Here is a 26,043-nt window from a genome sequence, read left to right as displayed (position 1 = left end):
ACTGGAACAATTAGCATTTAAATGATCCAACTGTCCCAGAGCGGAGAGCTGGTGAGTAATACCCTACGCTGGTTGTTCAGATAGACCTCAGGCATCTGGAGAGTTAGTCATGCCGTGTTTGATGTAAACATCACAAACCCTGAGCACACCTGCTTCTTAATCTTCCTAAGCTTGGAAAACAACAGAAAGCCCCACGTCCATCTGCCGCAGCACCATTCTTCAAGTATTAGGCATTGCCTTCAAGACTCTCAGGTTATTCTGTTCGAGTAAATTCAAACGCGCTCACCGGCCGTTCCACCCACTGCCATGGCTGCGCTCATCTGAGCCAGGAGCTCAGGGCTCGGTTTGAGGGCACCCAGAGTGGCAGCCAGCCCTCCTGCGACTCCGATCATTCCCAGAGTGTTACCCAGGCGAGCGGTGGTCTGGTTGGAAAGACCTGCCAGGGCACCGACACAGCACAGACCAGAGCCCAAGTACATCATCTGTGGAGGAAAAGAAGGATCTAATAATTCCAGTTGTGCAACATCTGGATCAACAAAGGTGCATTCAGAGGTCTGTTTTCCACTAGTTCTCAGGGGGTTTCCACAGCAGGCAAGTCAATTGATCCTCTTGTTTGGTCCGGAAGTGAACTTTATTTATTTTATTTTATTTTTCCATTTGGTGCGGTTTGCTTTAACGTTTTGCAAGCGGGCTATAATTTGTAAACAAAGCCATTCCTGCGACGATCATCGCTCCGATTAGACAGCATAAGTGCACTTTTGTCCAGACCAAACAGGGGAAGCAAACTCTGGTCCGTTTAAAGCGAATCAGACAAAACGTCCACAAATCCTCTACGAACACATGGCTACGAAATCATCATCACTCTTCACCTGTTCTACGTTGTATCCAGCTTGCAGAGCAGCGGCGTAGCCGCCAACAAAAACGCCAGCTGGAAGCAGGTAGAGGTAGTTGTACTCAGGAGGATCAGTGGGACGTTTGAACATGTCCAGCATCCTCTGGGTCACCAGAAAGCCACCTGGGACGAGAAATAAAAATAAATAAATATATATATTATGTACTTAACAGACAAATCTGCAAAGAAATAAGGTTTAAAATCTATTTCAAAGAGCAAAATAAATAAGTGGAAGAAAAAAATGGTTCAGGGGAAAAAGTGTGCAGGCTGCCAGTCGGAGCACCTGAAAGAGGTCAACAGGTGCTGCAGAGCCAACAGCTTCCACTTGTTGCCAAGTTCAATAACAAATGTCAGGAATTTAATGAGTCTACTTTATGTCACTATAACCATTTCAACAGAAACATCAGAAGTTTCCCAGTGTCCCAGTGTTTTACAAACAGATCACATTACTGTCTGGTATGATTGTAGCCACATGCACACACATATAAAAGGTGAACCTGAGGTTAGCTTATGTTTCTACCAGGTACTCGTTGTTCGAAGCAAATATATCCCGCTTAAAAGCACATAATAATATATAGAGTACTATTTCTGCAGACAGTTTAAGTAAATATATTAATATGGAAGAATTTTATTGCATTTAAGCAATGGACGGCCAGAATCCAATAATATTCTTTTAACATTTCCTTTGGGGTTTATTTTAACCAAGAATGACTCCACTGGTGGAAATAAAGGCTCCGAAAGGAAAAGAAATGTGAAAACCTAAAGAGATTTTTTTTTCTAAAGAGCTTTTAAATATTTAAGGTGCATTAGGTATGAAACAAGGTGAGGGGTGGGCTTCCAGATCTATTAACTTACATTTAGTTTAACAAGTAAATTATTTGTATGGGTGTTTTGTGCCTGGGTGTGGCTTAAGTGTTTCCCCTTCAATTATCATTACAAACTATTTTATATTTACAGACAGCTTAAAACCAGACCTTAACATTCATTTAACCTCTCTTTGCTATACGTATTGCTTTCCCCAGTTTCACCTGATCTAGGCCAGGGGGTCAGTAATATTTTCATTTTAAAGGGCTACAAAATAAAACCTATTTAACAAAACTATTTCCATGTCTGATTTTAGAAAATAATTAATCTGACTTTTAAAAATGATAAAATATATAAGACGAGCTATTTTCCTCAGTTTGTTAAAAGATAATAGCCCTTTAAAAAATAAAAACACCTGGTTTGAAGTCTATAAAAACAAGCCTGGTACCATTGGTGCCATTCCTTTTAGGCAGATATTGCATAGAAACAACAAGAACTGCTAAAACCAACCTTCTGCATTGCCTTTATAATTAAAAACATTTCTTATTTGGTTTTATAAGAGCAGCAATAGACCAAAGAGCCACATGTGGTTCTGGAGCCTCAGGTTGCAGATCTGTGCTCTTTGAATTTTGATGTAGTTAATTTAGATATTATCACTACACACTAGAGTGAAGTGGGCCTGTCTGTGTTTTGCAGTAGTTTCAGAGTCTGTGTGGACACGGATATTTTTACAAAAGTAATAATAGCATCCCTGAGATGGGGACTCAGATTATATGTGGGCCCTGTTTGCATGAGTAGAGTTCAACTATTTAGTGTAAATATTTCTTAAATGGAAAAGTACAGTGGCTGCTATATCTGTGTACTCCAAAGATCATAAAAGACCAAAATAGTTCATATAAAAATCAATCCTTCACTTAAGTGTCTGAAAACTGTATGAAAACCAAAAGATGCTAATCGTTAAAACTTCAAACTGAGTGTGAATGGAGGGAGGGCTTTGCGATATTGAAAAATCTTGCGACGGTGGTATTATTGGTAAATAATGTGTTGATAATATCAGTTGTGATATAAGCTTCGGCTGCTGTGAGACTCTGGCCAACTGGCTAAATATTAGCAGGTAAAATACAAGTTCATTACACCTGGCATATATTAGCCAATAATTATTGGTACTGCCGGGTCATTTTTGTAAAGAAGAATTTGTTCTTAATAATTCACCGACTTAAATAAAGGTTAAATAAAGTTATTGGACTCCAGCCAGTCCTATGCGATATGAATGTTGTGCAGACTGATATTGCAATGAAGATACATTCACTACATATTGTGTAGCCTTACTGATGCCATCATTTAACTGTAAAAAAAACAACTACAAAAATGTTTTTTTAGAAGTCCAGAAATGCAAATGTTTCTCCACACTCTGTTTGCCCTTTTCCAAGAAATCCTGATACAACACATCAGGGCAAAGACTGGATGTAGTTAATAAAAAACACTGATGTTCAATAACATAAATGTTTTTTAAATGAATTAAAGTTTATCAGTGAGCAAATCAGGCGTTAAGATTTCAGGTTCTCTTTTGTGAGAATGAGATTTCATGAGTTGTTTTCCCATCTCGGTTGGCAGTGTGTTGTTTTTTTTTTTTCTGTTCACATGAGTTTTTGGGGGAAATTTGGCAAAGTGCTTAAAAAAGTCCCCAAAGAAAACATAAAAAAAAAAACAAGTATGTAATACATACCTTGTGCTGTATAAACTATGTTATGATCAATTACATGATGCCTGTCAGCTGTTCATTTACTTGCGTAGGTTTGCCCTGAAGGCCTCCTGTTAGCATGCAGAAATTAAAGTGTGGAAGAACACGGTTTCCCAGGATTATTAGAGAGCGATGAGTATACTAATGATTTCAGGAATTATTTATCATCGTAAAGGGAATTATTCAGGGGAGACAAATGACTGGATGTGTGTGGTCCAAGCCTTAGCCACTGGCTAAAAAGGGACAGCTGAAACGATGTTTTGGTGCAATCGACGCAAACCAACTCGATCACCGGCGTAAAGTTGATATATTTTTGGCTCGGCGTTGCTGTAACTGGCCCGGGTCACTGTGAGGCATCTGCATTCGGGTGACTCACCGGCAATGTTGACTGAAGAGATGAAGGCAGCAAGCACAGCCAATGTCTCTGCAGTAGTAGATGGCAAGTAGCTCCCTCCCATCAGGGACAGACCACCCACAGCCGTCAGACCTGCAGACCACATATACATACATATACGTGTGTCAGTGTTCATGAAATTACATTTTCATAATAAAGGACATGGCAATTAAAAAAAAACTTGGCGAAGCTGCCGAATAAAAGGGAGGAACTCTAAACGTTGAATCAACACTTATTAGATTTGTTTATCAGAACCTCTACAGACACATTGCTCCGAAAACAGTTTGCCTGCCGGACTGGAAAAAGAAAGAGAGGGGAAGATAAAACGATAAAAAGCACAAAGAGAGAGTGTGTGTGTGTGTGTGTTTTAACCAAAAAGACTCAGGAAACCTTGATAACATCATCCCTGTAATGATTTACAGGCAGTAAAATGCAATGCACGGCACTGAGAGCTTGCCCTCACACACATTTCTGTGCACTTTAGCTTGACTAACAGGTGTGTGCATTTGTGTGCATGCGTGTTTGTGGTTGAAGTCTGCAATTCTAGATTAGCTTCTCAACAGAAGAAAGAAAAAAAAAAAAGGTGGAGGTTTGACCTTATTTCTCTGCCAAACGCTAGCTTTACAATCATGTTTGTATATCAGGCCTTATACAAAGTTTCAAATGTTGCCAAACATCATTTCTCAACTTCTATTATGTAATTACAAGCTCATTTAAAATCTGTACTATAATCAAAGAGATGAACGCAGCAAGAAACAACATGTAGATACGGTGCTAGAAGACAATCTGATAGAATAACAAGTCCTACAAACATCTGAATATAAGGTTTCTGCACATTTCTCATGTTAAATGACCATACATTCCCCATTTATTTTTAAGTACAAATACAAAGGTTCCCTGAACAAAAGACTGATTAAAGACAAACAGATGGATAGATGAATGGATGATAAAATGGGTGGAGCGATAGACAGCCGGCTGGATGATGAACAGTTGAACAGACAATAAGTTATTAGATGAAAAGATCACGGTGGAACAGACGGAGACTTAAAAAAAAAAAAAATCCTTAAGGATGGAATACATTTTAACAGTGCTTTGTAGTATTATTGTTACATTAGAACTACATTTCTTGGAAAAAAGATTAATAAACAGCCAGACAGTAAAAGGACAAGCTAGTTCACGGCAGATCAAAGATGCAGATAATCAAAAACCGTCTCGTATCCAGTTGCACACCTAATGCGGAACCCAACGGCGTTGTCTGACCCCAACAATGAACGCACCAGTCATGTCACTTAGACGAACCTTGATGCCAACTATGACACATACGCAGGTGTATATTTGATCAACTTTGATATCGCAACGCTGAGACAAAAAAACTAGGTCTCCTGGAACAAAGAGCACAGAGTCAGTGCTCTCAAGTAGATTAAAGTTTCTCTCCCCCAGTCAACAGACGTGACAGATGAGCTTTTAGTTTTCGACTGGATATGAAACCAGTATCTAAAGAACCGAGGCTGACCCACCAGCCGGTCACCAGTGGAAGTAACACTATAAATGTTCCCCGAAGAATATAACTGTCCATCACTAAAACTCTAAACTCCACCAAGGTTCTCTAATGTCTGCTAATGATTGTGTTTTAGAGTATGTGTGTGTGTGTGTGTGTGTGTTTTAACAATGCCTGGCACAAAAACAACAAGATCTGACTGCGTCCATGAGCCATTCAGTGACAGGACTGAGATATTTACACAACCACAGAAGATCTGGACACAGAACAGACAGTGAGGGGAAAAAGAAGAACTAGGTGGCAGGCACAGGTCAGAGAAGCTTTGAAATAAACTTCAGGCCCCGTTCCTCTTGTGCAAGTAATGTTCAGGAAGATTTGTGGGGGGGGTTTGCAATGAAATCATACATTTTTTAAAAAGCAGCAAAAACAGGCAAAGAAAAACACCAACACCTTTAGAGGTTATCGGGGATGTATAGTAAAGTTTTAAATGAGTGTAAACTGTCCTTTGCTTGATAAACTGGTTCGCTTGACAACTGAGCAAAAATGTCCGACTGTGTTCAAGAGGGAAGATCTCCCTGAACCTGAAAGATCACCAACAGGGTGTTGCTTCCTGCTTCATCGTGATCAAAGCCCTGAGAACCTCTTCGACCTCTTGGCGACAAAAACACAAGAGACTGTATGTGCAACACACTTGGTTTTCTTGTTTCGTCGGTAATACTAATATAGATGCTGCTATTCAGTATTAGAATTAATAAATTCACACCAAAAAATTCAAAAGTTTATTTATGAAGCCGTTCGTTCCATATTTCCTGTAGTATGTTTTTTTAAGTTGCTAGCTGCTACTTTTGCAGCCCTGTTTTTCCAAGAGTCAACAGATGGATGGGTCAATGTTACATGTCAGAAACTCGTGTGAAGGGTTTGATATGATCACCAACCTGAGATGGCGTTGGTGACAGACATGAGCGGAGAGTGCAGTGCAGGAGTGACTCCCCAAACCGTGTGGTATCCCACGATGCCAGCGAGACCAAAGGTGGTGACCATCTGGGTGAAGGCGGCGTTAGGAGCTGACAACCCCAGACCGAGCAGGGTGCCGATACCTGTTACAGAAAGACAGGACATAAATCTAGATTTAAATTAAATTTTAAAACAATTAATCACTTTGTCTAACATGCAAATCTTTGCATTGCATTTCTGAAATGCCCGGAAATCTGATGCACCAGCGGCATCTGCAAATAACAAAGATGGATGAAAAAGCTGCTGGGGGTTCGAGTTTTGCTTCAAACAATGATCTGATGGGAAGCGAGAAACAACCATAGTTGGAGTTGGCCTGTCCGGAAAAGTCCTAACATACAACCTCAATGCAAAACATGTTGCAGCTACTGCAGACGTCCCCAATGCGAATGTCAGCGTTCACAGCCCACATCTCTATAAAAATGAAAAGAACAATTCATCTGGCTCATCATGATGACTATGATAAGTTATTAATACGATATTTCAGAAGGTAAAATTATAGCAATCTTTGTGAAATCTGCATTTCTTTGCTGACTAATAGCCATTTAACTAAGTGTAAGTCGGTTATAGCAGCAGCCAACATCAGCAGCTGTGTGGCTTTTAGCAGGAAACGACTAGACAACCAGTAGAAGCACAGAGCTACACGTGGTGAACTTACACCGAGCGCTGTGCAGGACCACGAGAACCCCTCACCAGAGCTCTACTTCAAACAACCAGCATAAAACTGATTTTACAATGCACACTTCCTGAGACCAAAAGGTGTGTGTGTGTGTGTGTGTGTGCGCTCGCGTTAAAGACTCCGAAATGTGCCTGTCACTTCTCGTCTCCTGCACACATTCCAGCAGCGACTTGAAAAGCGGCTTGTTAACCCATCCTTCACCTTTCAGTACGCCTTCGCCTCCCTCAGGAGCCGCTGCTAACCATTAACAGTGATGAAAGAAAAATCTGGACAATTTTCTCTAATGAAGAATCAAATTATAGTGGGACAATCAGACTCGCCCAGAACTACAAACCTCCAGTGTACAAGCTAGCTGTGGTGAGTGTGGCCTTGAAGGGGGAGACCTGCGCGGCCTTCTCGGCCTGCAACTCCTGGACCGTCTTGGGTTTAGGAGGAGCAGCGACGGGAACGTTGTTGGGCTGAGGAGCGGGGAACAAGTTCTGTCCGTTCTAGAAATGAGGACAAAAACAGAAGTAGCATGGGATAGATAGTAAATAGAAGACGAGAATTTAAACCATTCAAAGCCAATATGCTATTTTATTGACTTAATTATTAATATATTAGAAATTCGAAGTGGGTTTTTATTTTTCTTAGAATTAAATTAAGGCTTATTAAGGACATGACCTTCATCTGTAGCTGTAAACACCTGGAGAACACAGTGGAAAAGATAATGTTGTTTTTGAGTGACACCTAGTGACTACTGAAGGCACCATCATTCTTTTAACTGACTAAGGTGATCCAGTATGTAAAATAAACTCACTGGCAAAGAGCTATGCCTCATTCTTTCAGACGGTCAAACTTTCTAAATCAAGTTGTATAGATATAATCCTGAAAGATTAAAACATTTCCTGTATCAGATTTTACAGTAAGCACAAAGATCTTGAGTCACAATAAATGGGAACAAGAATTTGGAGATGTAATACTATTAAACATGGAGCAAACATGCATCCGTTTGGAACATGGTGTTTAGTGGCGGTCAACAGAAATGCCGCTAACCTTTGGAAACCTGATGTACTTTTATCTTTTGCCTTATGGGACAAACAAAACATCAACTGGAAGAAACTCAGCTGTTAACTGACAAGTTTAAAATATTCTTCCATGGAGTTTTTCGCAATAAAAAAACAACTGACATTTCCTTGATAAACAAAGAAATTTCATATATTAATTTTAATTTTAAAAATTACAAAATTGAAGGCATTTTTTTGCCCACTATTGGTAAATGCCTGATATTGGGTAAATCATCATGAGTCTTCTTTTTATTGTCAATTTGGAAAATATTAATGTCCATATTGTACTTTAAACACAAGCTTAGGAATATTTTACATTTTTCATATTATATTATAAAATAATACTTTTGTCTTTAAATGTAATCAAACTTTTTGTTTGACATATTTCCTATTTTAGGTAGAGATGTGTGTTTATCACATCATTCATCTTCATTGTGAAAGATTTACATCTGTAATAAGAAAAGCGATTTATCGCGACAACAATACATTCTAATTAATGTAATATGAAAAATACCAAAATTGAAAGTATAGCCAAATATAGGATAAAACTTTATGACCATATCAGCCAGCCATGTATTTTTTTATTATTAAATCACATTTAATAGAAAAAAAAATCTATGTCTTGGAGTATTAGTTTCCTCACTAACAGGTTTGATTTGTGAGTTATTTTCTGTTGAAATTCAAAATAAATAAACTTAGACCTTGTGTCTTTTTCTGTTGCTCTGCAACTGTAACATATGTGCAGCATTTAAAGAATAACAGAATCAGAAAAAGACGTTTAGTCGAGCCCTCATACCTGCATGACAATTGATCCTCGGACAACGTGATCCATGGTCCCATAATCAAACACATCCTTGACATCGAGGTAAAAGTTCTCTTTGTCTGGACTGATTGCCCGCAACAGCTTAGTGATGTTGTTGGAGTACAGAGTGCTGGACTGCGTTGGCAAGCGGCTGGGCAGATCTGTGTAGCCGACGTGAGTCACTCCCTAAGATAATCACAAATTGAAAAATGTAGATATTACATTTTACATACATAATTTTTTTCAAGATCTTTCCACGTTCTTCCAGTTTTTCTAGTAACACTGCACTGCACTGACCTTGTGTACGGACAGCTCTCCAGGAACTGTGGTCTCAATGTTTCCTCCGGCCTCAGCGGCCATATCCACCACCACTGAACCGTCCTTCATGCTCTCCACCATTGGTTTGGTGATGAGAATCGGCGCCCGCCTACCTGCGGTATTACAATTTTAAGAAAAAGAAACAAACCCAAAAGACAATGGCATTAAAAATGTAAAATGTAAGGCATCTAAAGCTGATGTAAATCTTTGGATCATGATAACTATATCAACTATTTCCCTGACGTCAGTGAGAACAGCGTACCCGGAATAAGAGCCGTGCTGATGACAATGTCCACTTCCTGACATTGCTTGGCAAACAGCTTCATCTCTGCCTCTATGAACTCCTTCGACATTTCCTTGGCGTAACCTCCCTGGCCTTCTCCCGACTCCTTTATGTCCACCTCCAGCGGCTCTGCGCCGAGAGATTTAAACTGCTCCAACGCTGCAGCTCTGGAAGAGACAGGAGATGACGTGGAAAAAGGGGATACAGTTGTTGGAAATCTGACTATAAAACAAACACTGAATGTAATAAAAATGTGTATAAAAAAAAAAAAAAAAAGGAAGAAAATCTATTCATGAACAATACATAGCCAACAATGTATTTTGAACTTCTGGTCAAACAAAAGACTTTATTTCGTGAAATAAAACTCTGAAAAGAATGTTTTCAAACGTAGCAACAAAACTACATTGTATTTAAATCTTCCTAAAAGCCCTCATCTCTAACTAACAATAAACAAATTCCTCAAAAACAATACCGTCATTTTATTCAAATACTGCTCAGCTTGCTGTACAAACCTTTGTTTCTGTTCTAGCGCAATTTTCAGGTGAATGATTCAGAACAACAACTGCGCACACCAACCTGGTATCAAATCCTCGGACGATGGCTCCCATGGCCCTGGCGGTGCCAGCAGCTGCCAGACCTGCCACACCTCCTCCAATAATCAGCACCTGTTCACAGAAAAGGCTGGGAGTGACTAAAGCAATGCTGCTGCAGGACGGTTTCAACTCAATAGATGGATAGAGAACACCAGATCGATACACAGTCACTCTGCCCTCACCTTCGCAGGTGGCACTTTACCAGCTGCTGTGATTTGTCCCGTGAAAAAACGTCCGAAATTGTTGGCTGCCAAGACGACGGCTTTGTATCTGGAGACAACAATAAAGGGAAAATGTTGAAGTTTAAGCCGATCATAGACAGCTTACCGAAAAACACTGTAGGAGCTGATAAAGTAATATTTAAAAATGTTTGCAACTTGTCTAGAAATATGACAGCAGTACATAAGTACAGCTTGACTACGGACATGAAATATTAAAAACAGGTTAACAGGTTAACAGTTAACATCCCTGCTGCTATTTGCACAGCTTTTAATTTCAAGTAAGTAGTCCATCGTTGCTTTCAATGCACAAATATACACATGCAATCAGTCCTATTCAGTTGCACATTTTCTTTGCTCCTCGCATGTTTAACAACTGTCCAGTATTACGTTTTCCTACTCTATAAATTGCTCTTACAATTAAATTTCTTTGTCTTATGTTTTCTGGGTTTATTTCTTTGCAACCTTCTGATGGTACTCTTGGATTTCCTTACTTTGGGATGATAAAGAAGATTTCTCTTCGATATTTCTATTTCTTTTTTGCTTGTTAACCAAGATGTTTGTATTTTAACCATGGCTATTAAGGTCTGCTATTCTCAATCAAAATATAGGCATGTTATGTAAGTATAACATATCTTCACATTAAAACATATTCTGGTCTATGAACCAGAACGTGAAAATCTAAATGCAGAACATTCCAGCTTGTGTACCTACCCTGCAATGTTTGCCATGGAGCTCAGTGCATCGTAACCCTGGGCGATGGTGACCCTGGGCACCTGGTCCATCGCCAGGACTGTGGCCTTCTTCTTGGACAGTATGTCCATCAGTTCGGGGTTCTGAGCTGGGTAGATGAAACTGAGTAAAGTCGATGATTCCTTCATCAAGTCCACCTCATGAGCCCCCAAAGCAGGGTTAAACGTGGGCGCACGGACCTGGAACCCGACAAATCCAGTTGAGAAAAACACACAGACTTAATATTGTCGTTCTACACATAGACAGATACTGCTATTAACTCAGTGGAATTGCTTTTTAATTGCTTTTTTTAGATTATTATTTCTGTCTGCCTGCATTTGGGAGAATAGTCAAAACCTTTTATTAAGTCTAAATTAAAAGTAAATATGTAAATTAATTTTCACAAATTTCAGCTGTTTTATCAGCTGAAATAGCCATAGGTGGCTATGAAAAACGAATAACCATCCCACAGCATGGATCCATCCCACAGCATGGGGGATCCATGCATGGATCCCTACAGTATTTTCTTACTGAAGTCAGTAAGAAAATACTGACTTACAGATTAAATTAATTTTTCCCTCTTCAGCCACTTCACATTTTTATTTCCTCCTCCGTCAGTGAAAGCCTACCTTCACCAACAAGTCGGACGCCAGCACATCTTTCACGTCTTTAATTGTCGCTCCGGCTTGAGCGTACTGTTCGTCAGGGAACTTGGAGGGCTCTCCGGCTCCAGACTCCACGACGACATTGAAGCCCTGCTTGATGAGAGCCTGGACACCAGCTGGAGACAGGGCCACACGGCGCTCGTTCTGGAAAATCTCTTTGGGAACGCCAACGGTGAGTTGCTTGTATGGGATTCCTGGAAGACCAAAAACATTTGAGATAAGGTCCAACTGTTCAATGACTCACGTTCATGACTGACTGACAGAAAACTGGAAAACAGAAACAAACAAAAGCTTTAAAATCAATGTGATGATTGCAGACACTGATTCTATCTAAGTAAATCTTTTGAGCATTTTTCAAAATTACAAATTGACACAAAACAGTCATTAAATAAAACACACTAGAATTTATTGTTTTAAGCACATAAATGAGGACCTGCCAGAAGAAGTCAGAAAAGGCTACATTGCAGAAAACTAATTCATTTAGAAAAATAAAAAAACACCTTCCAGTCCCTTAACTTATTAGCTAAGGATAGGGCAGATGTTTCACCACGTGCATTACATGCACTTTTGCTTGTTAGAGGTTGCTTTTTACCACATGTAATTAAACTGAATAAACATTAACCTGAAGTTCGGTATGTTTTCTGTAAACCCAAGGTGTTCAAAATATGGCCGGCAGGTTATTCGTGGTCCTCTGAAAAATTTTGCACAGCCTATGACCACAATTCAGGAATGGTGCAAATATGGTCTGCCAGCAAAGGTCATTGGATACTATGGATACTACTTTCTTTTTTTTTTTAATCCAACTAAAATTTATGTCAGGTAAACACATTTGTCTACACCGATTTATAAATTAATTTCTACAACAACAAAAAACACACAAATTGCTTCCTGAAAATATTGAAAGTTCAGTTTACAGTATTATGCTGTTTTATTTGTGTAATATTCAGCTAAGCTTAAAGATAATAACACTCCTTGCAGATTTAAGTTTAAAGTAGTAACTTAATTTTACTACGATTTTTATTATGACTGCAAGTGTTATTATTGCTTTGCCAAAATCAAGCCAGAGTCCCAACTTGAATCTAGACTCTAGAGAATATAGAGACTCCAAAGATTACAATGATGGCAAGAAGAACTGGAACTAATAATCAAAACACCAGTGGAAACATGCCAGTGATTATAAAAGTATATTTCTTTCAATTGATTATTTCTAAGGGGTGTTAATAACATTGAAGATGGCTTTGTTTTTATAATAAAATACAAAAACAACACCCCTTTTCCATTCAATTATCCAGTTAAGATTTATTGAAACCAATTTTAAATCAAAATCTTCCTATAATTTTTGGCTTAAAAATACATTCATGAGATTTAAACTGGAATAAAAAGAAGGCAAACAACAGAACAAAGTAAGTTCAGCGTCCTCTAAGAAGAAAGTTATTTCTGAATCTTTGAGCAACAAGCAGGTCAAATGCTGCATTTGCAGCAATGGAAAATTCCACCTCAGACTTTTTTTTTCCCACCTTCTTTTCATATAAACACAAGTGCGATACATTTCTGTTTCCTTCCCTTTTCTTCTGTGAGAATCCATCTGAATCGCAAGATACTTAAAGGGATTTTAAATGTCTAAAAATCTAAAGATCAATAATACAATTATATTGGGTGTTCTCTTTTTTTAATCCCAGTATAGATAAGTCCACAAAGGTCAAAGCTAGGTCATATCAACACACAGCCTGTGCCTGCTCTACAGAGACTCATCTGAAGCCGTGTGTTCAGGACAGACGCTGCCAGCTGTTACTGTACCTGTCTGAACTGCAGGAATGCCAACCTCTGTCACCGTGAACCAGGAGGAGAAGCAAACACACGTAAACATTAAGCACCTGCAGCCAGCTAGCACCGGTTCATAGGACACACTTCCTGGCTGCTTCAGATTAATGGCGGCAGTATCCTCAAAGTGATATTGAAGCTCAAAAACAATAAATGGTAGCACTTTCTGTAGTACTTTAAAAAAAATTGTCCTCAGTTTGGTTTTTCATGCCTATATATTTACAAAAATAATGCATTTTTTTAAAAGCAGCTATTCAAAGATAACCATGTAATGAAGAACAATTAACAGATAATGCTACTATAGTTAAAGATGACACATTAAACTGCAGTATGGGATCAACTTTGAACTTTTAAATAAATCAGGAGTACAAACAACAACAACAACAACAACACTGCTAAAGCCGTCCAGCTGAAACACAAACTCATGAGACTTTCCACCAAAGCTACAGGTGGTGTTGTCTTCATGTTTGTAGCAGTAGAGCTCTATTTACAGAGCCTTGCAAATGTTCTCTCATCCCCATTTTGTCATATGTGTGCATAATAGTAAAGTGGGGGGGACACAGATATACAAGGTTTTCACAAATTGTACAAATGAAAAACAGAACAGAGTGCCATATCTCAGTCTAAGGTCTGTATTTAGCTCCATATTTCATCTCATTAACCCCACCCATCTTGCCTTTCCCTGCTGATGAAAAGTATTCCCGCATCATGATGCTGCCACAACTGTGTCTCATTGTGGGTATGGTGCAAATGGTTTACAGAATGCCACAATTGCTTTCAGTATTCTGTAAAATGTGTGTTTATACTGAGATGGAATTAATACAGGCAGAAACTATTTATGAAGGTAGAAGGCATATCTGTAGGCTTAGGCTCTAACTTAGCTGATTGTAAAATGCACTTTGTGAGAAACTTTGCTAAGAGGAGACACAACTTTGTATATATGTAATACTATTGATGCATGTATGAGTTTTACCATTTTTATTATGTCAAACCAATGGATTGTTTGAAACAGTTGCATTTCCTCAGGTTGCAGATTATATCTAAAAATCAACTTTACTCCAGGAAAAGAAATCATGTTGGTGTTGGAATTTCGTGGCAGCAAACACAACATGACTCTACAGAGAGTCTTCACTGAAGAATTACTTCACCAGCAGCATGTTGCTTAGGACTATAAATGTAGTCATTTCTAAAATGAAATCTTACTTTTATTTGATTATTTGTGGATTAAACTTTGTGTCTGACCTGGACCTGTGCTCCGCCAGAGCGCTTGATGAGTCCGGAAAAAGCGCACACATGTTGACTTGATGGCAGGGCTGGTCTGTACCTTCACGGATGAGACGCCCCCGAGCACTGGGGCTGAGCAGCTGGACACCACGACGCGCAGGAGGCTCGCCATGGTGCACGCACGCCTGACACTCGCACTGCAGCAGGAGCTCAACGGGACCGACAGCAGGCGCCCTGGGGAGGAGGAGACACGATGGATGCGTGCCAGAAGAAAAACAAAGCAGGGGGTGGGGAATTAGTAGAGGTCAGGAAAGAATGGATCCGACAAGGTAAATAGACACGTCAATATGTTTCCTGACGCGATCAGGGGGTTTTAAACAGAAAAATGTTCAACCCTCCAGGAAAAGAACTTTGTCTGTTTGTTCCATATAACTTTAAAGAGGGGCCAGTGGGGTTATGTTATGTGCATTGGCAAAAAAAATTAATACAAATCACAACCAACCATTCATATAGGTTGCAGCTCACTGACCAATACCAAGCATCTGGGACGGCTTGTTTACTGTACATCAAGATAATCAAACAGGCTAAACTGGACTCTGTGTCTGGTATAGTTAGGTTTATTCTAGACGTGACTGGTTAGCAACAGGCTATAAACTTCTCTCTGCCTCTCTTTGACCTCAATAAAAAGGACAACTAAGTGTATATGCTAAACACACACGCACACAAAAAGCAAAATGTGGACACCATAATCAAAGTACAATGAACCGACATTACAACCTGTCCCAGCAGAAAAAGACAAGTTTGGGCAAAATGTATTCACTTGTTTTTTAACTACCTCTTTCAGAGCACTTATCAAGTAAAAGTGTCATTTGCCATCACCAGCTACTCAGTTATATTTGCTGCTAATACTTATAATGCTGCATCTTTATGGTGATTTACTGCAACAAGATTGGACTTTTTAATTTCATATCTATGTAGAAAATATATTATTGATCCAATATAGTATTAGGAATGCATAGATCAGGTTTTTCCTCTAACAGTTTCTCACTTCCATTGTGATCTGATTTACTGATTCTGACTGGATCCTAATTTATTTATTATAAGGACAAGAACAAATCAGATCTTGTAAAAATGTGAAAAGGAATTAAATAATTAAATAAAATTATAAAGATTTGACCATTTTGAAAAAGAGCATGTAGTATCATGTTTTCCATTCATGAATCTTGTACTTTTTCTGCAAACCTTTACAGAATAAGCAGTATAAATCTGGTTAGAGAGGTCTGGCTAACAGCTGCCCGTTCACCTCTAAATCCAGGGAAAGTAACAACTCATAATCAATGACTTCCCCGCAACAGCATTGTTTTCCAACAGTGTTATTCACAGAACCAGTGTGGATTTAATGTGCTTTAGTCAGCAATGGAGATCCTCTGTGCGACACATCCATGCTGACTCCACCGCTTTCTTTTTGTCCCCCCTCTCTCTCTCTCTCTGCAGAACAGAGGAGCTAACAAGAGCTAGCTAACCGGCTGGCGCGCTGAGAAGCGTAGAAAAAAAAAATCCCCATACTTTTATTGTAGAAGGCGATGAGTCAAAACAGGACCACTGCGCACTCAAATGTACCCGAAACTAAACAAATGCAAAGTGAAAAGTGGGACAAGTGAGGTTAACGACGAATACCTTCACTGACCTTTGCAGACAGTCCGGGATCCGTGCAGCACAGCCGACTTTCCGTCGACCCGGAAGGAGTCGGCGGATCAGCGGCTGCAGGGAAACATTGACGTGTTGGCACCGCGGTCAGTGACGGAGCGCAGAAAAAAATGTAAATAACCTGCCGTAGCTTGTGTATTTCAGTTCATTATGATTTAAGTGAAAATGTAATAATTGTGGAGGTTATTACATTTATTGAACGATGCGGAAAGCAAGTTCTGAGGCAAGATTTGACGTAAATGTAGACTGTAAAACGAAAACTCCACTACATAGATATAAACAAATAGGCAATTATTAAGAAACTCCCCAATGAACGCATTAGTCAAAATACTCCCAAGTCAAATATTGCAGGTCATTTAAAAATTAATTGTACTGAGGGTGCACGTCCATATCCTTCCACGGTGTGTCGCTTTATAGCCCAAACTGTGAAGGACATTTGTTCCGCGTTCTGGGCGAGCCATCGTTTCAGTTCATATTATATTTATAAGGAGATGAAAGACAAAACAAATGTGAAAAATTATTCTTAGGCTTAATGCAAATGATAATTTCATTTATTAAGGGGGAAAGACGCCGCACAAACCAACCTGGCATCGCATGTTACATGTATCCCTAAAGCAAACTGGCTGTGTCATACTTGGCAGAAACAACTTACTTCAAGCAACTTGCAAAGAATGTTTTAATCACTATGGAGAGATATCAGTTCTCTCTACGTTGGAAAATTGTTTTATCCAGGCTAAACTGAAGAGACTTTGATCACAAATTACCTTTTAAAGATCACATCACAGCATCTTGTTTAGATTTAAAGTCCAGACTTTGACTAGGCCACTCTAAAATATTTTTGTTAGGTTTTTGAGGCATTCAGAGGTTGGCCTGCTGTTGAGTTTCTTTCAGATCATAGTTCTGCTACATAAGACATCACGGTACTATCAATCTTGCCAGTCATCCACACCCTGTATCTTCATGATCAACTGCATGAAGATACATCACTCCACAAGAAAAGGCAAACCCTCTGAGTTTAATTTTGTACTTATAGACAAACAAAATAATCATTAACCATCAACAATCACAAATTAGGCTAAACATTTTCTATTCCTTTAGTCAGTTGCTAATAGTGGCACACTTTGAGACAACACGTTCCAATAGTGAGGTTCAGTATCTCAAATGGTTTGTTGCTAAAACGTATTATGGGACAAAACACATTTTTCAAAATGCCATATTGTATAAAGCACAAACTGAAACTAAATGCAAGGTTTCATTAATGTTTCTGATGTTTAAAATAATTTTGTAAACAAAAATAAAACAAAAATTTTCAGGAAGTGTTTTTGGAAAACACATTTATTCTAAGTTTCATGGGGATGACATCCCAATGATAGGATATTTTTATCAGTGCGTTGCAAAATGTTCTGTTCCAATAAATGAAATACTAAGTGGGTGGTATAAAGATCAATGCGCTATGTTCTGAAATAATTTTCTTTCCTTTTTGGAAACTTCTTTGTCATTTTTAGGAAGATTTTAATAGTTCAAGCCCACATCACATTTCATTTGACCCTTTCTTTGGACTCAGACACAATAAATGTGCCTGAGATAAGGCGTTCCTGCTGTTTCTATCTGTCTGTTTTTTGTGTACTGCTGTCTGGTCCCTCATATGCAAAATAGCCCTGGTTTAATAACTATATGCTGCACACATTGGTTTGTGTTTGAGCTCTGGCACATTTAAAACTCGCAGGACAGAACAGAACTGCACTAACTGTGTTCATCTACTTACACATGTTCATCTGGTTCTCTTTATCAGGCGCTGAGGGAAGAATGCATAGTTTCTTTTCTTGCGTCTTGTTCTAGCGTTGCACCCGCAGATAGCCTCTAAACAAATTGTCTTTGTTTGCTTTTTTTCAGTTAGAAACTGTAAAAAAATTAACAGATTGAGACACCGCTTTGAGCTTAAGGGGCAACCGGAAGAACATAGTTACCAACTTTTGCAACCTAGCACTCAATGATATTTTGGTCCAAGCACATCTTGTAACTGCTTCAAATAACTCCAAACTGAAATGAACAAAATAAGCCCGTGTGTATTTATAAATAATTACATTTTACAAAGGAGAACTAGTACATCATTAGCATTTTTTGCTTAGCAAGAATAAATATTCGACCAGACGATCAGCAAATCACTCCTTAGAGTTTCCACAGTCAGTTAAACATCCTTTGACTCGACGTCTATTTTTCGCTTCGGCTCTGATAAGCTCAATAACACCCAGAGCGAGTGAGGTTAAACAAGAATAGTAGTTGTGTTGCAATCTGAAAGATGTTGGTTCTTTCCAGTCACTATCTACTGCAGTGTTTCCCGACCCTGGTCCTCAAGCAGGGAAACATCTGGATGTTTCAGATGTTTCCCTGCTTCTTCAACACATGTAGATGATTGCAATTCAGCTTGTTAATCAATTGGAATCATGTGTGCCGAAGCAGGGAAATGCCAAATACATGCAGGCCAGCGTGCCTTGAGGACCAGAGTTGGAAAAACACTGATCTACTGCATGGTTTTCAAATAAGTATGGCGACACAGTTGTCAGGAGGAAATGGGGCACCTGTTCATCAWYMWKCTTTTTTTTTTTTTTTTTTTTTTTTTTTKAAACTGTAGTGTTTTTTGTGTTTTTATACAAAAAGACATGAAACTTGTGCAACATAATTTCATTCTGCATTGTGTCTTTGAGGTGGTGCTGAATTACGATAAAGTAAATCTTGAATCTTGAAGGCCAAGTTCTGTGTCGGTCAGTATGTAAACATTTCAAGAACTTTCAGCTGTGTTGCTGGCTTGTGCTGAGTTTCGTTGCTTTAAGCTTTTTTTGCATAGTTATTACCTTTAGGCAATGAAATTAATATGTACTCATACAAAGAGTAATTGAATTTACTTTTCTGGAAAATATAAAAATGAATAGTTAAAGAAAAATCACAGATACAAAATACAGATTAAAACCACAATGCATCACATAAACACAAAAACAAAATGTACAATTTGCTTTTTAGATGCAACTCAGGTCAAACTAAATATGTCTCCTGATTTTATGGTGTATTATCGAGTACTCTATGATATCTTTGCATTTGACCTGGTCTCTTAAGATGTTTGGTGATGCACATATATGAGGTTAAGCATTATGGGGTGCAACTGTGAAATAATTGTTTGCTTTGTTTTTGAACTAATTCTTAAAGACTAATTTGGCTTTGCAGAAGTTTTTGTTTCAAAGTCAGCATGTTTTATCCAGCTTGAACTTTTCTCTGATTCGCCATCTGTTCTCATCTTTGAGTGTATTTATGGGTTTACTGTCATTTCCCTTTCTGTCACCATTTTTGGACATCTGGCTGAAGAGTCAACTTCCCGCTTCTTTTCTACCACAGGTCACTTTTGTAAGCTTCCTTTCTCAGTTGCTTTCCTCTATTAAACAAGACAACCAGCACGTTATCTTTTCTAATTAAAATCCCTAAACACCCTTAAAATCCCTAAACACGTCAAACAAGTGTTTAGGGATAAAAGTGATGCAACAAGTTGCATCACTTTTATCTTTCACAAGATAAGTGATACTAATTTTTTAATCTAATATTTTCCTAGCTCCCCATCTGTTTTCGGGAAACACGCTGCATGTGACGATCTGTTCTCTTGATTAAAGGTGTCGCAGCCTGGTTCCCTTCACTCTGACCAACTTTCTAACTTAAGTTGTGTAACCATAAGCTTCTTTGACATATACAAGTTCAAGTTTATTTGGATATTCAGCAATGTAGTTCAAAGTGCTTTCAAAGACCTTGAAACTGGGTAGATGTGCTGCATTTTCCTGGTTTTGGTGAGAACGCCAGCAGCAGCGTTCTGAATCAGTGTTGAGTGCAAATGTGCACATGTGCTTTTATTGAAGCACTGGTTAGAGTGCATCTACATTTACGACGATTGTTGGGTTGCCAATAAACAAAAAAGTATCTTGTTCAGACGCAGATAATGTGTGTGCATGCATGAACATAAGAGTGAGAGAGAGGAAGCGAGGCAGTGAGAGAATTTTTTCTTTCTACTCCTCATGAAAAGTCTTTGAAGTTGCAGAAAATTCCAGGAGTTTCCTGTTAACAAGCCTGGGCTATAATGTGAACCAGGAGTCTGTCTGTGAATGAGAATCAGTCTCTTTGCTGGCGAGAGGAGTTGGGATCCCAGCAGTCTTTGCTGTCCTTTCCAGATTCCACATTTGATTCGCTTCTCTGTCTTTCCTTTTTCAGAACGCAAAGTTTTGCAATGCTCAGAGGGGCTTTGAGGTTCGGGATGCAAAGTTTGGAAACTTATTAACTCAAGGTTTTTGTGAATTGTCTTTCTTTTTAAATCATTTGTGTGACTGGGAGGTCCTTCCACTGTGTTTTGGATGCTGCTCTGTTTTCCGAGAGCGAGCGGTGGAGAAGGCAACATAAGAACCGCAGATATTTTTTTTTCATCCCAGATGACATTTTACAAGCAGCAGCGGTGCTCTGACACATGATCAAACTCGCTTTCAGCCATATCAGTAAAGATGTTGCATTTGTGTACTTCACACCACCTTGTGTCGCTACTTGCTTTGTGGAGCCTCAGCTGCACAGGTTTGATCACAGCCTGGCCAGGCATTCCTGGAAGTAAGCCAAAGGCTGATTTGGACCCAAATGTGAGAGACTGGGGGGATTACTCAGATCTCCCAGCTGGAATTGAACACGGACTTGGACTAGAAGAGGACAGAGAACATGAAGAAAACAGAGGAGTCAGGGAACCATCATCCAACTTGGCTCCTGAGCTGGATTTCCTGGCTGACTTTGCAGGCAGGAGAAGCAAACTAATCAGCTGATGCATCCATTTGCCTATTTACACTTTATTAAACTCCAATGTTCCCTCCAGGTAAGAAGCGGCTGTGGGTGATAACTGCTCCATCACACAATGATAACTACCTACGGATGATGGAAAAACAGCTTGAAGACATGGAGCAGGTAATTTGCTGATGTGTTCATTATACCGGGGTTTTCAAACTGTGGTATAAGTGATACTTCTGGTGCTTGAGTGATGTTGTAAAAATCTCACAAGTTAAATCCAGCTGTAAACTGAAACATAATATACAGCGGTGTGAAAAGAGGCTTGATCCCCTACAGGTTTCTTCTTTCTTGTTAGACCGGGAAAAAAATTATGATATTATAAACTGACTAAAAGCAAAATGCAATATTGAAATGATGGCTTAAAGTGTTTAAAGAGGTACAAAAAAAAAAAAAAGAACAGCTAAATAAACTGACTGCCCCCCTTTTAAATCATGAATTAAGTTTGATTAACAAAAGCACAAACAGCTAAATAAAATCTGTTGTTTAGGGAGAGTTTTTTGAACATGTCTTCCTCAAAATAAAAATACAGTGGACAATATTTTGAGAACTCCTGGAAATTAACTGAACTGGATGATGGTGAAACAGGAGTTACTGATGATTGCCTGTCTTGTATTCTATTCAATAGTCTGTAACTTGCTGTAACTTGGATCAGGGAAACCAGCAGAAAATGGTTCCTGTTGTGAGCTAGAGAACTAATCGAAATTGCTTGGTTTTCTGCATAGTGACCATTCTAAATGTCCAAAATACATTCATTTGGACTTTTTTTTTTGTTGACATTTTCAGTCTTCTTACTGAATTATTTATACAGCTTTTGCTGAAACCGTCTCTTGTTTCTTCATATTGTTCTTCTAAGGAGGAGGTCCTTCTCATAATATTTTCAAGAGATCTTGTACCATTTTTCTTCAAAGCATCATGAAGCCTGTGAACATAGTTTCATGGACACAAGTTACACCTTATTTGCCTTATTTATGTAATTCATTTAAAATCAATAATGTGATCTGCCGTTGACGGTCAACTAAAGAATGATGCTTCGCTCAGCTCCTGTGTGGGGCGCTTTCTGTATTTTTACAAACACGATACTAAGACGCTGTTCATTTCCTTGAGTTAGTTTTTCATAAAGGCCTGACACATCTGCTCTAGTACTCCAGCATTCCTCTTTTTTTTTTCTTTTACAACAGACTGCACATCTGCTGCCTTCAAAGACTAGAGAGAAAATAAGTGAAAGCAAAGCAAAGCTCCCAGGGCATATTTTGACTTCAGAAAGCCTCAAGAACTACTTATCAAAGAAACTTTAAAAATGAATTCTTTGAACATAAATGATAAGAGTGAATGAAAACCTTTCAAACAGCTTTTGCCTGTTTTTCTCCTGTGTTGTTTTCAGAAAGGGCTGAACTGCCGTTTAGCAGAAAGAGACACTTTCATCATAACCATCATCCAGAATGCCATGATGGAAGGTCGCATCCAGAAAACAACTTTTCAAGGAGATACAACGGTGGAGAACCTGGATCCTGACACTGTCACCAAACTGCTTCATTACCTGGAGCTTTCCAGCCAAGTAAAACTTCCAACACACCGTCTTTTTGCTGTTTTTTCTTCTGTATCAGTTTCACTTGCCTCTAGCTTACTGTAAGTTGTGCTTTATGTGAAACATTTCAGGAGCAAACCTTCACCATGCTGATTATGAAGAAGAACCTCCAGGTCAGCGAACGTTTTCCTTATCCAGTCCGTGTTGAGGCAATTTTGGAGCTCATTGATCAGTTCCCAGTGAGGAAACTGGAGAAGATGACCAGAAAAGGATCAAACTTAAGGTTTTGTCAGTGGACAACACTGGTTTAGTGAGAAATTTAAAATCTGTTGAAGGTTTTATAAATCAGACATAAAAATATGTCATGCATATGTCATGACGAATTGGTGCTATTGTAGCAAAGCTTAGTAGAGACGTTTAAGCATCACAACAAGTCAAGAAAGTTTCTTTTGACCAGCTGCTGTAAAAAGATGATCTCAGTGCTTTTTCTTTTATAAACTGTTAACATGTTAAGAATTATAACTGGAGACTATTTTGCATGGTAGAAACACAAATAAAGACAAAAACCCACTAAAGACAAAATACATGACTTAAAGAATGAAAATCAAAAATGTCTACAAGCTAATTAAAAAATGTAATTAACTATATAGATACTAAAATAATAAGAATTGGGAACATTTGCATTGATAATATATCACACAGATGACAGATGGTTATGTAATATAATTATATATAATATCACTTTACTATCTAATTATTTTAATGAATTGTATGTGTCAACTTAACTTTAGTCAAAATATTTTATGGCTCAGTGCATCACAGGAATTGTGAACTACTAAAAGTATTGAAGCAATAAGACTTATGATGATTAATTTATAAAATTGCTCACTTATTAGCAATATAAACATAAATCAGTGTAAATGTCTCCATCCTTCCATTTTAGCCAATAACATGGCATTGTTACTTTGTAATAACTTTCTATTCCTATGCTTTTAGAAAGATTAGAAAAATTCATAAAATATTTATAATAATTTTAAAATACACTGCAGTTTTGTGAATTTCTTTTCAGTTTCTTACTGAATTGAATTATGAACAATGGGCATGCTTATTTATTTGTCGTTGTAAAAAATTAATATTAAATATTAATATTAATTTATTAAAATTAGTTTTGTAATTCTAAATTATTTTGCTTGTAATTACTCTATAAAAATAAACTTCTATACATTTCTTTGATCAATCAACCGTTTAGTCATCTGTGACATCTCATTTTTATATTTCTAACTATGATTTTGTCGTAGGTGCAAAACCGCAAAAAAGAAGGTTGTAATGAAAAGAAAAAAGAAGATGATGAAGAAGATGGTGCTGAGCCCCCAGAGAGAGGGAGACGTGACTTCAGTCGTGGCTTCACAAAGACAACCCCTGGACAAAAAGGCTGCGCTGAGGAGTAAGATTCAGGATATACTCAACGGCAGGTCGAGGTTTGTGATTCGTAAGACGCCTGCAGGATCCGCAGGAGGAAAGGCGCCAAACAGCGATAACTTGGAAACCTCCAAAGTGTCCAGTGGAGTCCAGTCTGTTCCACAAACTGATGAGAAAGTGGAGAAAGACAAGTAATGTTTGTTCAGTTTTCATGATTTTCTAAGAAGTGAACATTAAAATGCTAGATCCCTGCCAGCATTACTAGGTGGGCCCCATGTGGGGAAAGGAGGTCTGATATATGGGTCCCATATGGCTTTGTCCGCGGGTTCCACGATGGCCCCACATGGGTTTACCCATGTAGGGCCTCAGCCTACATGGGCCCTAAATGGACAAACCCATGTGGGCCCACCACCATGTAGGGCCCATGTGGGCTGTGGCCCTACATGGGCAAACCCATGTGGGGCCATCGTGGAACCCGCGGACAAACCCATATGGGGCCCATCTGGTCTGCCCTCCTATTCCCCAAATGGGGCCCACCTAGCCATGCTGGCAGGGATGCGCATGCCTTTGGTAGAGTTTTTCTCTTGTCTTTACAGGCCTCCTTCTTCCACTGATAAAGGAAAGAAAAACAATGGAGGACAAAACACCAAAAACAAAGAACCAAATATAAAGACGGAGACAGAGAAGAAACAAGGCACAAAGAAAAAGGGCAAAGGGAAGAAAGGAAAGAAAGGAAAGGGACGAGGGAAAAAATCCAGCAGAGAAGTGAGTGAAGAGGATAAAACAGCCCTGAGAATATTTTTGGACAGTATCCGAGGGTCCAGAAGGCTGATGGTGAGAAACTTGCATTAGAACAATTTCGCCCTTTTATTTGAACCGTTTGCCAACAAATGTTTCTGTTTTTGGTCACCAGCTGATATCGACGCCCAGCAGGGACACAACTCTGTACATCCAGCAGACCGAGGAGAACAACAAGCAGCACTGCGAACTCGCCATCAGGAAGATAACCGTGGCGACCATGGTGGGAGAAGGAAGTGACGCCACGATCTCTGTGCAGCACCAGCAGCTCGGTAGGGAAAATATTCTGAACATTTGCTTTTAAATCATTTGGTTATAGTTCCTTTTAACTCAAGTTCTCTGAAGATATTTTGAAGATGTGAAAAACCCCTGCCATTAATAACTTCAGTTAACAGGGGAGTGTTGTATATGTTTTAGAAAACCATGACATGGAGGAACTATGGTGTTTCTATACAGCACTAACAAAGAGTGCCTTTACCATCTGTTACGGCGTCTTTAGCCCAAAATAGTGAAAGTTAATTTTAATTTAGAGTAGAAACATTCACTGTTTGCTGGGAAAAACAACACTCAATTTATCGAGCTAATATATGTATTTATCAAAAGACTTTTGTCAGAGCTGCTTTAAAATGAGCTCAATTTAAAATTCTACCAGGATACTAAAGATCAGTCCAGCAGTAATCCAGATGGCACTGTTCATCTCCAGTGGTGGTCTTAAGTACAATTTTCGTGTATCTGTACTTTACTTAAGTAGATTTAATAATGGGTACTTTCTACTTTTACTCCACTACATTTTACAGTAAGTATCTGTACTTTCTACTTCACTACATTTCTACAAAGTGTCGCGTTACTCGTTACATCCAAGTCGCGTTGAGCTTTTTTTCCGTTAAAATGTGAAGTTCAGGGATTTAAGGTGGCGCCGTAAAATCCAAGCAATAACGTGACTTAGTGTCTGTTGTCACCCATCGGCTCCACCTTTACTCACACGCGGAGCTCTAACACATGCGCAGTGGTTTCCT

The 26,043-nt window shown here is 38.8% G+C and overlaps 2 protein-coding genes across 5 annotated transcripts in view; one reads left to right on the top strand and one right to left on the bottom strand.

Annotated features, from left to right (window-relative positions):
• nnt (nicotinamide nucleotide transhydrogenase) overlaps positions 1 to 16,491 on the bottom strand; it is a 29,007-nt gene extending 12,516 nt beyond the window's left edge. The window contains exons 1-14 of one of the 2 annotated variants that reach the window (XM_008424050.2): positions 16,409 to 16,491; positions 14,740 to 14,955; positions 11,641 to 11,870; positions 10,994 to 11,211; positions 10,244 to 10,331; positions 10,045 to 10,133; positions 9,448 to 9,635; positions 9,165 to 9,298; positions 8,862 to 9,053; positions 7,354 to 7,507; positions 6,265 to 6,426; positions 3,814 to 3,924; positions 870 to 1,015; positions 287 to 482 (exon numbers count right to left, since the gene is read on the bottom strand). In XM_008424050.2, coding sequence (XP_008422272.1) covers positions 287 to 482; positions 870 to 1,015; positions 3,814 to 3,924; positions 6,265 to 6,426; positions 7,354 to 7,507; positions 8,862 to 9,053; positions 9,165 to 9,298; positions 9,448 to 9,635; positions 10,045 to 10,133; positions 10,244 to 10,331; positions 10,994 to 11,211; positions 11,641 to 11,870; positions 14,740 to 14,893 — 2,062 coding nt within the window. In that variant the 5' untranslated portion in view covers positions 14,894 to 14,955; positions 16,409 to 16,491. Of the gene's footprint in view, positions 1 to 286; positions 483 to 869; positions 1,016 to 3,813; positions 3,925 to 6,264; positions 6,427 to 7,353; positions 7,508 to 8,861; positions 9,054 to 9,164; positions 9,299 to 9,447; positions 9,636 to 10,044; positions 10,134 to 10,243; positions 10,332 to 10,993; positions 11,212 to 11,640; positions 11,871 to 14,739; positions 14,956 to 16,398 lie in introns of both variants that reach the window. The other variant, XM_008424051.2, reaches the window with a different exon arrangement.
• The window catches only part of ccdc80l2 (coiled-coil domain containing 80 like 2), a 21,381-nt gene continuing 11,791 nt past the window's right edge, over positions 16,454 to 26,043 (top strand). Inside the window, exons 1-8 of one of the 3 annotated variants that reach the window (XM_008424054.1) lie at positions 16,454 to 16,540; positions 20,674 to 21,237; positions 21,314 to 21,402; positions 22,667 to 22,840; positions 22,942 to 23,093; positions 24,109 to 24,420; positions 24,826 to 25,063; positions 25,143 to 25,299. In XM_008424054.1, the coding sequence (XP_008422276.1) occupies positions 20,958 to 21,237; positions 21,314 to 21,402; positions 22,667 to 22,840; positions 22,942 to 23,093; positions 24,109 to 24,420; positions 24,826 to 25,063; positions 25,143 to 25,299 (1,402 nt within the window). In that variant the 5' untranslated portion in view covers positions 16,454 to 16,540; positions 20,674 to 20,957. Of the gene's footprint in view, positions 16,541 to 20,446; positions 21,238 to 21,313; positions 21,403 to 22,666; positions 22,841 to 22,941; positions 23,094 to 24,108; positions 24,421 to 24,825; positions 25,064 to 25,142; positions 25,300 to 26,043 lie in introns of those variants that run through there. The other 2 variants (XM_017307927.1, XM_008424053.2) reach the window with 2 other exon arrangements.

Source organism: Poecilia reticulata, linkage group LG12 (genome assembly GCF_000633615.1).
Source record: "Poecilia reticulata strain Guanapo linkage group LG12, Guppy_female_1.0+MT, whole genome shotgun sequence".
In the NCBI taxonomy this organism is placed as follows: Eukaryota; Metazoa; Chordata; class Actinopteri; order Cyprinodontiformes; family Poeciliidae; genus Poecilia; species Poecilia reticulata.
The sequence above is the reverse complement of the archived record's forward strand: the minus strand, read 5'-3'. Positions and strand labels throughout refer to the sequence as shown.